General features: G+C 39.6%; 1 protein-coding gene across 2 annotated transcripts in view; it reads left to right on the top strand.

Annotated features, from left to right (window-relative positions):
• The first annotated feature begins 1,005 nt into the window (after positions 1–1,005).
• The window catches only part of GPATCH8 (G-patch domain containing 8), a 93,967-nt gene continuing 83,982 nt past the window's right edge, over positions 1,006–10,990 (top strand). The window contains exon 1 of one of the 2 annotated variants that reach the window (XM_029210919.1): positions 1,006–1,128. In XM_029210919.1, coding sequence (XP_029066752.1) covers positions 1,084–1,128 — 45 coding nt within the window. In that variant the 5' untranslated portion in view covers positions 1,006–1,083. The remainder of the gene's footprint in view (positions 1,129–10,990) is intronic. The other variant, XM_029210920.1, reaches the window with a different exon arrangement.

The following is a 10,990-nucleotide window of genomic DNA, read 5'->3' as shown; positions in this document are numbered from 1 at the left end:
AAAAATCTGATTCATAACCCACACACAGACAGTGAGGGGAGGGAGGGAGGGAGGGAGGGAGACGCAAGAGGGAAGAGATATGGGAACATATGTATATGTATAATTGATTCACTTTGTTGAAAAGCAGAAACTAAAACACCATTGTAAAGCAATTATACTCCAATAAAGATGTTAAAAAAAAAAGACAGTGAGGGTCAGGGGCAGTATAAATTACCAATTTCCTTATTTTTAAAAAGGAAACTGAAGCCCAGAGAGCTGTAGTCGATTTGGATCAACTTTGGTCTCTTGGGAAATACTTCTCTCAAATGATCGCTTGAAAATGCCACATTATTAGCAGTCTTTGGCCCTTTGGGTCTAAGGTTCTCTCTGTCCCAAGGCTGCAGGCCCCTTGCTGTTCCTTGGGTCAAAGGTCGCTTCAGAGGTCGTTCCTTTCACCACCGCCCCTCAGTTTTGTTTTTTGTAGCACTGGTTAATTTTTAAAATTATGTTATTATATTACCTGATTATCCTCACTGGAATGTAAGCCCTATGAGAGAAGGGATCTTTCCTGTCTCGTGCGCCGTTTAATCCTCAGGGTGAACCTGGGATTCGAAACTAAGTCTGACTCCAAAATCCGCGCTTTCAGCCACTACATTATGCTGCTATTTGGTGAAGAAAGCAGAGGATGGGCTTCTGCGTTTTCAGGCAAGCAAGAGTGCAAAAAGAGATACCCTACTGGGAGAAGGGAGCAGGTTGAAAACATCCGGCTCTAGGAGCGCAGCGCCCTCTCGTGACCTTTCTCTCCGGAAGCGTTTGCAGCCCTCTGGCGCGAGTGCGCACGCGCGGCCGCCGGGGTCTCTCTCTCTCTCTGGGTCGCGCGCGAAGCGGGGACGTGAGGGAAGGTTCCGCCTCCAGGGTAGAAAGGCGCCTGCGCCGGCGGTGCTCCGGTCGGGACGCGCATATCTCGCTTCCTCCCTCCCTGACCTGTACGCGGGTGGGCGTGGGAGGAGGCGGGGAACACTGGAGGGGAGCGAGGGGGCGGGTGTCGCGGGAGGGAAGGAGCGAACCGGAGAGCGTCGTCCTGAGAGGAGTGAAGGCGGCAAAATGGCGGACCGCTTCTCCCGCTTCAACGAGGACCGAGACTTTCAGGTAAACACGGGCGTCGCCGAGGTCCGGGGAAGGCGCTGGCCGAGCCGGAACCTCCTCATCCCCCGCTCCCAGCTCGCTTTCTCTCCGGGGTCTGCTCCGGCTTCCGAAACGGCTCCCTTTTCTCCCTCCTCTGATTCCTCAAGGGGCCTCCCGGTTTGAGGCGAGGCCGCATCTCCTCTCACCCCGTATCCTCTTACCTCTTTACCTCAGGCCGCCGGGTTTACGGCCTCGGCCTGTTCGGGCTGCGGGTTTGGGAGCTCCAGCCTGGCTGCTGGGGGTGGGAGGAGGGCTGTGCTGCCCTCGGGTGTGCCCAGCGTGTTGCGGGCGCTGGGCTGCCTCCCAGGGGACACGGCGGTTGGGTTGGGGTGGGAGGGCGGGCTTGGGGCGAGTGTTGCTGAGACCGGGGCTCCCGAACCCCTGGATTTTGCTCGCACGGCTCTTCTTGGGGTCCTTCCCCCTCTTTCCTCATTGTAACAGATGAATCCCTTTCATTGTCTATTCTTCCATATTCTCACCCGGAGAAAGAGGGCTTTAGTTATCAGACGCCTCCTTGGTTAGTCAGACATTGAGATTTCTCCGGGCGTGAATGTTGCTGTTGTCGTTAGACCATTAAATGGGCTTGGAAAACAGTCTAAGTTACAGGATGATGGTCGATGTAAGCTTAGCCCTAAATCCTACCTCGAGAGATTTGTAAGAAGCGTCCTGATAATGGACTACAAGCAGGTGATGACTAGTACCAAAAGCTTGATTTTTCTTTCTTCAGTTGCAGACGTTGTATGGAAAAATGTCCTTGCCATGGCAAGCATTATTGAGGAAAAAATTAAGGCCAAATTAGAACAACACGTCTTTCGGCTGTTTCGAATACCTTCCAGTTAAGCATTGTTACCGCAGCAGTTTCGGGTACTAAAAGGGATTTAGTAGAGATGGGCTTAAAATACATCCTCAATCTCAAAGAAACCACTGCATTACTACCGCATATCCTGGCAACAGCAGTTTGGGTCAGGGGATGCCGAACTCAAATTATTATCCCGCTGCAGATCTTTCTCAGAGTAACACGGGAATACACGGGATAGGTTTCGGAAGGCAGTTTGAAGGCTTTGAATTCTCCGAGATGTTTGGGTTGGTAAATAAACAGGTAAAACAGTTAACCCAACGCTGTTAACAATCTGGTGCCTAGAACGCTTATGAGAAGTTTTGCAGCAGTGAAGGATCTGGGGCTGTTGAAAAGCCTTGTGATCACGCGCCTGCTGATAGCTGCAGCACAACACGGGATCTCAAGGTGTTTAAGGCTATAATGCAGGTCCTGGGAAGTTGGAAGCCATCAGTTCATATTAGCCACTTGAACCCTGGGATAGGTGGTTTTTTGTTTGTTTGTTTTAGGGAGCACCATAAAACATGAGTAGGCTGCAAGATGTGTGGGATTTATTGGTAGTTTTTTAAGGAGACATGTTGGTAACTAAAATCCTCAAGTGCTTTTCAGAGGAGAGAATTTGAGGATCACTTAATAAAATTGAAAATAAATAATATGGACAACTAAGTTTTGAGGGGAAATGTTTGTCAACCACAGGATTTCAGCAGTCAAACAAACAGGATTTGCAGGGCCTTGAAAGATTTTGAAAACTGGGGAGCAGAGTATGAATGCCGTCACCTGAAAAAACTGAGAAAGCCTCTACTTTTTCAAGCAAGATGACTTTCTCTTTTGATGCTGTAGTTGCGTTTATATAAGATCTGCTTTTGGTTGCTTGGTAGTCCTTTGAAGATACTACATATATTTTATGCACTGCTTTTATATTGGAATACCCAATTCCTGCTGTATTGGGTCAGCCAGGTAAATATTGGTATTTAAAATTCGGATGTCCCAGCATTATGGATAAATAGGGCATTGGTAATGAAAAACTTTTAGACAATTACAGGATAGTAAAACTTCTGTAAATTATTGTGCTAACATTAAAAAAATCATTCATTTAAAAATACTTAAAAGTACTGTTTTCTGGATGTTTTAATAAAAGGGAAAATATAGATTGATTTTCATTAATGATGTCATTTGATTTAGTTATTGGAGAGAAGACATAATAGGATGCTCCTGCATATAGTATATCTGAAACGTTGTTCAAGGTCAGGTTATTCAAAATTAACTGTGGCCTTCTTTTAAGGCTTTAAGTGATAAATGAGGTGAAGCTAGTAAGTACACTTGAAAACAGATCCAAAGTAGGTTTCCAGACACAGTGCACAGATCCTGTTGCTTTAAACAGATCTTTTTCTAGTACTGGAAATTTTTCTGTGCACCTTCTCTGGTAAGTTCTAGATGATTATCATTTTCTTTGCCTTTAATTTGGCAAGATAATTTAGAATTTCACTCTTTGCCAGTTTACCATCAAGTGCAAATTTTGGGGAGTTTGAATACTGTCTCTTGAATTTAGTATGGAATCAGAGGTGGCCTCACTGTTAGATTTTGTGAACACTTAAAGTTTCAAAGGTGTCTTGTATAATATAGTGAGGAGCTTAACTGGTATGCCACTTGAAGCACTTATGAATATAAAGAGTAATTATTATCAGGGACATATGTTTGAAAACATTTGATAACTTCATTTTAATAAACAGGTACTATTCTATGAGCTTTATGTGTGTTATCTCATAATCTTCACAATAACTGTAGGAGGTAGGCACTATTACTCTCATTTTCAAATGAGGCAGCTCAGGCACAGATAATTAAATAACTTGGCCAAGTATACGCAGCTGGTAAATGGCAGAACCTGGATTCAGACTTTGGCTTTTTGACTTTTGAACCTGTGCCCATGACCATTATCTCTACTGGCAATTATGTATTTTATATAACTGTAATCGAGTCATCAAATGTGTAGGATAAACTTATAGGTCACAAAGAATAAATGAGCTTTTAGAGAGGTGATACAATTACAGTTTTTACTCTGTTCCGTTTTGTGCAGATCTGTTCCTCGTTGGTCTCCCAAGGCTTCTAGGGAGGCTCCTGACAGTAATAAGTTACACCTTGTTGTACAGGATATATTGTTAACTTGTTTTAGTTCAGACATTCTTTTGTGTACTCCTTTTAAGTGGTATTTTATCTTTGGAAGTCTTTGTGATTTAGGCTGATGTATTTATTTTTTTAATGTTTTAAGAGTTTTAACTACTCCTTTAAGAATCTGACCTCAATTTCTGAATGAGACATGACTTCTGCCTACGTTTACCAGATTAAGGCATACTTGTTCACAGATTGAAATGTTACACAAACTAATGGAAAATAACATAGTATAATTTACAATATAGATGTGTTCAGCACTTTGAACTACAAGTTCACTAAAGAGAGTATTATTTGTACAGTGATGTACAGCTATGAGGTGTACACACCGCTTAGCGTTTAGTGGTTGCGCAGCATTGATGATGATGCAGCTGAATGTTAGTGAGGAAATGTTCTTCAGCTTGCGTACCTGCAGAGGACTGGTGATTTAGAGTAGCCTCTCATTTCTTCTTGTTCTGAATGTATTCTGCATTAGATTTCTAATGAAAAGGAGGTACAATAATAGATCAGTGAGTGATAATGAGAGAAACAACTATCTTAAAGGTGATAATAAAAATGTAAAAATTACCCAAGAACTTCCTATAACCTATATAGTAATCATAATGGTACACAGCAATAAGCAAGTCATGTATTACTTTTATGTAGTATGTTTGTAGGATTCCTTTTTGTGTTTCATATATGATACCAGGATGTGACCTTCAGATAATTCTTAATTGAGACCATTAAGTCAGGAGGTTTACAGTTTTAAAGTATTTAGGTCATAGAAATATATTAATATATTTTCTGTGTGGGTCTGTGTAATAGAGTTGGCATTCTAATGCAGGCATGCCAGAGATCACACATGGGCAAGTGTTCTAATCTCTGTTTCCTGTGTTTCCTATCATCTGAAAGATGCCACTAGCTATGAAAATCATTGTCAGCTTTGCTTGGGAGACTGAAACTTACGCAAAATCATTACTGTTTCGTTTCCCATATACATTATGATAGGTGGAAAGGATTGGAACCAAGGCTGTACAAATTTCAAAATACTGATGATGAATTGGCATGATTATTATTAGCAAATGCAAAATTATTGGTTAGTATATTCTCAAGGGATCAAGAGTGGCCAAAGAAAGGTCAGCATAAAGGAAAGCTCCCTGGTGGTGATTTGAAGGGTAGAGGGTATATATTTAAGGCAAAAGGCACTTAAAAACGTGGGGCATATTAAGGAATAACATCATAGAGACACTTATAATTTGCGTTGAAGGGAGGATGGGGTTGGCGAGAAGTGTGATCATAGGGCTTCATGTGATGGTACCCTTATTTATTTGTTTTCAAAGTAGGCATGGAAGACCAAGAAGAAACAAATAAGATCTAGACAAATATATCGTTAGGCTGAGTGCCGTCAAAATTATAGAAAAATAGGTGTCCCTGTTGTATTCCTTCCTTTTAGTCTATATGTGTCACAGAATTCTCATTAAAGGACTGCGAAGGATTCTTTTATCACGTTTTCTCAGGTCTTTAAGTTATATAACCAGAACTAAAGTTTGTGACTTAAATTTTTTTTTTAACGTATATAATTAGCTATCCTGATTGTGCTGCTTCATTGCTGAGATAATTTCCATATAAATTCAGTCTATTTGGGCACATGATAAAATGAATAAAGAACAGTCTGTTTTCTTGATGTGGTCAAGATTACCATTTTTGGAAAAGTTGTAGAAGTTCATGAAATCTTGAATTATGGATTTGAAACCCATGTAGAGGTTTCATTTTTGTTCTTGTGATTTAATAAGTTTCTAATATTTTATTAATGAAAATGGATTCCAGCTTGAGGTAGACATCCAGTTCTTGAATTCTATTCAAATTCCTTCCTGAAACAACTTGGTACTTTTGCTTGTATGCCTGGCATTCTCTTTTCATATTAGCATTGCCATTTAGTATTAAGTGAAAGCTGACTCATGGCAATTACCAAAGGAATTACAAATGACCACCACAAATCCTGAAAGAAGGCATTGATTTGATATTGCAGTGAATACCAGAAGATGTTGTAATGATTTTCCAGTTATAAAAAATGAATTGTCCATTTAACTTGGAAGTCTAACCAAATGTGCTTAATTCATATTGTATTAATCAGTGCAAAAAATTAAATATGCTCAGGCTGAATATACCGTGTTGTCGTTCTTACACAAAATGATATCTTTGGGATTTAACATACACTTAGTATTTTATACTAATTTAGGAATGTATGGGGAAAAAGTATAGCTAAAGTTGGTTTGGCATTGTACATAGGTTAATAGCACACAATGTTTTAGTAAGTGCTATAGAGAGTAAGAAATTAAAGTTAGGACCCAAAACCACGAGTTTCCTGTTTCTTGCCTTAATTCTTCTTTTTACTGACAATCTTAGGGTAAGATAAATCTTGTGTTTTGTGTCAGTCAAGCAACCAGAAAGTTATCTTTGTAATATTACATTTACTCTCATCTCATGAGGTTCCAATTATTTTTTGCCATCCTTGCCACTCTTTAGCAATTACATTGATTTCGAGAGGGAATTTCAATTCATTGCTGTGTTTTATAGAACTGAAATACAAAATAGCTCTCCAGGTTTAAAGTTGTAATAGAGAAAAGTCATCGATCATGGTGTTTTTTTTTTTTAAAAAAATAAATTTATTTATATATTTTTGGCTGTGTTGGGTTTTTGTTGCTGCGCGGGGGCTTTCTCTAGTTGCGGCAAGCTGGGGCTACTCTTCGTTGCAGTGCGCGGGCTTCTCATTTTGGTGGCTTCTCTTGTTGTGGAGCAGGGGCTCTAGGCGCGTGGGCTTCAGCAGTTGTGGTGCACGGGCTTAGTTGCTCCGTGGCATGTGGGATCTTCCCAGACTAGGGCTTGAACCCATGTCCCCTGCATTGGCAGGTGGATTCTTAACCACTGCGCTGCCAGGGCAGTCTAGTCATGTTTTGTATCTGACATTTTAAATAATGATTGTTGGAAAAGTCAGTGTTCGTATCTCATGGTTCATGTAATAGTATTTTTCCAGAGTTGATGAGAGAAGAACAGCTTAATTTTTCACCCTCTTTATAGGCAGTACTGATAAAAAATCAAGAAATTAATTTAATACTTTAGGTCTTGACTATAGAAGAAACTAAAGCTGATGCTTGTGGATTATATGCTGTAGTGTCAATAATTTCTCTTGTTGCTATGAGTAAAATTATGGAATATTTTTAAAGAAGGGGCAAAAGTGGTTGAAAATTTAATTGGTTTAATACTACTTTAGGGTATCATCTGCACGAGAGATGCAAAGGAGTTTATTTACTTCAAGAATATTTTTTAGAATATAAGCTAATTTTTAAAATTGTTAAAACAATATTTGAATAGGGGTTGTACTAAGAATAGTATGTATGATTATGTGGCGGAGTTGGTTAAGAAGTGTTTTTCAAGGAGCTATTGTTTTAGCTGGAGAGATAACAAAAGTAATAATATTAAGTTTATTACACACAAGACTAGCATGATTATCAGATGAATAGTATTATAGTCAATAAATGCAAAACCCTAAGGAAAAGAGAGAGCCCTTAAAATGGAATAATTAGGTGTGCCTTTATGAAGAAATTAGCATTTAAACTGGGTCTTGAAAGATGGGTTTGCATCCTTGCAAAGGAAAAGAATGGGAGGCATTCAGTTGGAGAAAATAGGGTAAAAGTATAGAAGTGGAACTAGCAGAATTGGTTTTTGTAGGACAATGAATAAAACATTGGGAATAGGGGAAAAGTGAAAGCTGGGGATACAAAAGTAAGTTTTATTTTAATGCTGTAGGCAGGCATGTACTGGCTATTTAAGGTGTTGTTTAAGCAGGGGAATAGACATAGGAAGATTGATTTAGATACAGTTGTGTTAGATATGCTATACATACAGTTAAAGCTGTGATAACCAGTCTCCATTAACCAAAATTAATGTGAGTGGGGGCAAGGGAGTAGAGGGCGTATAGAAGGGCTATGTGATTTTAAGCGTGGCAGAGAGATAAGTGAGGACTTTTCGGGTGGAGGGTAGAGAAAAAAGTTGGATCAATGGATTGTAGGTTCTGATGGGGTTTAAGAATTGTTGGAGTGGAGGTACTAGAGGGAATGAGCTGGAAGGACAGAAGGTTGTGGTTGGAGAGCACAGTGTTTGAAGTAGAGATTATGGAAGGGTTGAAATTATTAGTAATGACCATGAGAGTGAAATGGCTAAGATAGAATGGAGGTCAAGATCATTATAGGAAAGGAAGTTAGGGAACTGAGGCACCAGGGTGTTGTAAAACCATCTAACCTGGATATTAGAATGGTAATACTGTGTAGTTGCATACTGTCATGGTTTAATAAGTGCCCTTGTATACATTCTTGTCTAATTCTCCCAGTAACTCAGCAAGATAAGTAGTATAGGTAGTAAGTCTTTCATAGATGAAGAAACTGAAGATAAATTAAGTATTTGCCTAGTACAGAGCTGAGTTTTGAACTTTAATCTTCTGATTTCTTTTGTAGCATTCTTTCTGCTGTGGTACATAGTTTGGCCTCTTTTTGAGGAGATGAGTGTTGGTATTGTCTACATTATGCAAAGCATTGTTTCTCTTTAATATATAGCAGCATTTTCTACCAATTAACTAACTGGTAGGAAATAGTTGGTATGCTTGTCATTAAATTTTTTTTTTCCCAGAACCACCTCAGCTTAATTGGTTCTTCATGACTTCTTGCTTGCCTTTTTGCTGTTTATAGGCCTACCAGAAATTCCATTCCATTTCCCAAACATTTATTGAGTGCCTGTTTGTTAGCACAGCATCATAAAAAGATAAGAAAATAAGATTTTAAAAAAATTATTCCATTTTGTTAATTTGTTCCAGTAAAAGAGTAGATGGCAGAGAAGAGTGGTACTTCTACTGGGTACTGTCAAATTAGGATACCAAAAACTTATCCATGACCATTATAGCATCAAAAGTTGACTGCTGTGGAATCTAATGATGCTACTGTCAGCTACTATTTTTTGAGTAGTTTTACATGCCAGGCCACGTGCCATGGCATTTTGGAGATATTTATATAATCTAAGTAACCATCCAAACCAGGTGGTGGTATCCTTCATTTTACGTAAGAGAAAACTGAGAAATTGAGGCCACACAGTAAACTCAGTTTTGAACCTTGTTTTCTCCTAAAATATGACTTTTCCTGTCTTTCCTGATTGTTTCAAGTATAAGATACAAATGCACTAACTTGGTTTCTAAGACTCTTAAGCATCTGGTGCCATTGTAACAGGTGTATTTCTTTTCTTCCCCCTCATTGTCCTGTTGTGCCATTTTGTAGTTTATGTTATTATCTGGACATGCTAGGCTCCTTCATTGTTTTTTGTTTTTGCATATGCTCTTACCTGTCTGGAATTCCTACTACTCATTCTTTTTTTAAAACAAATATTTATTTATTTATTTATTTGGTTGCACCAGGTCTTAGTTTCGGCAGGCAGGCTCCTTAGTTGCGGCATGCGTGTGGGATCTAGTTCCCTGACCAGGGATTGAACCCAGGCCCCCCTGCATTGGGAGCAGGGAGTCTTATCCACCACGCCACCAGGGAAGTCCCCTTACTACTCATTCTTCAAGACTCAGTTTGCTGTTGTCTCTGTCGTCTTCCCTAGGCAGAGTTAGTTGCTTCATTTTCCGTGCTCCCACAGCACTTTGGTCATATTTCAGTAACAACACTTTTATTAGTAATAGTAGTAGCTAACAGTACAGAGTGCTCTCTGTTAGGTACTGTGGTATACATTATTATATCATGTAATCCCCTGGTAAGGTGGGTTTTATTTTTATCCCCATTTTACAAAAGGAAAACTTACCCACTTCACACAGCTAGTGAGTTGAAGAAGTAGGTTTCAAGTAGTTTGGACCAGTTTCAGCCTTTAACCACTGTGTTGTTTTATTTCTCCTACGGTATACTTTGTAATACTTATTATAATACTTATAATTTATCTCATCTCCCTGGACGTGGAACTCCTTGAATGCAGTCTTTCTTGTTTTATTCATTTTTCTAGTATTGAGTCAGGGTCTGGCACCTACAGGTTGCTCAGGTATTTGAATTAATGGTTAAGTAGAGGCATGTATGTAGGAAGGAAAGACTTCGTAGAGTCTAAGAAGAGTGTCCAGACTTGGTGGCTCAGCTACCTGCTGTGCTGTGGATTATCTAGGTTGACCTATTAGTTCTGTAACATCCTAAAGCCAGTTGAAGGATATTTCAAGTGCGGAGGTTGTCTTACGGAGAGTTATAATCTCACTTTATTTTATATTGTATATAATTTCAGCAATCTTTTAGTTGTGAGTTTCCTTTTGTGTGACACATTGTACATACACATTGTTTTTCCTTGGACTAGTGCAGAATTTTTGTCAAACGTCTAAATAGATCATTTATCATACCAGCCAGTGGTGAAAAATAATAAGCATTGCTATGGGTCTCAGAGGACTTCTTTTTTTTAAATTAATTAATTTATTTTTTCTATCTATTTATGTCTATCTTTGGCTGCGTTGGGTCTTCGTTGCTGCGCGCGGGCTTCAGTAGTTGTGCCACGCAGGCTCAGTAGTTGTGGCGCATGGGCTTAGTTGCTCCAAGGCACGTGGGATTTTCCCGGACCAGGGCTCGAACCCGTGTCCCCTGCATTGGCAGGTGGATTCTTAACCACTGCGCCACCAGGGAAGCCCCTCAGAGGACTTCTTAACTATTGTCTCCATATCTTTTTGAATGCCTCAAAAATTGTTTACTGACTTTGCCTGCATTTCTGAAAAAGGTCGACTTCTCCTATGGGGTTTTAAAAAGTTCCTAATTTTTCAGTGTAATGAGTTTTTGG

Source organism: Monodon monoceros, unplaced genomic scaffold (genome assembly GCF_005190385.1).
Source record: "Monodon monoceros isolate NGI ecotype Baffin Bay Population unplaced genomic scaffold, NGI_Narwhal_1 Super_Scaffold_9, whole genome shotgun sequence".
NCBI classification, from domain to species: Eukaryota; Metazoa; Chordata; class Mammalia; order Artiodactyla; family Monodontidae; genus Monodon; species Monodon monoceros.
The sequence above is the reverse complement of the archived record's forward strand: the minus strand, read 5'-3'. Positions and strand labels throughout refer to the sequence as shown.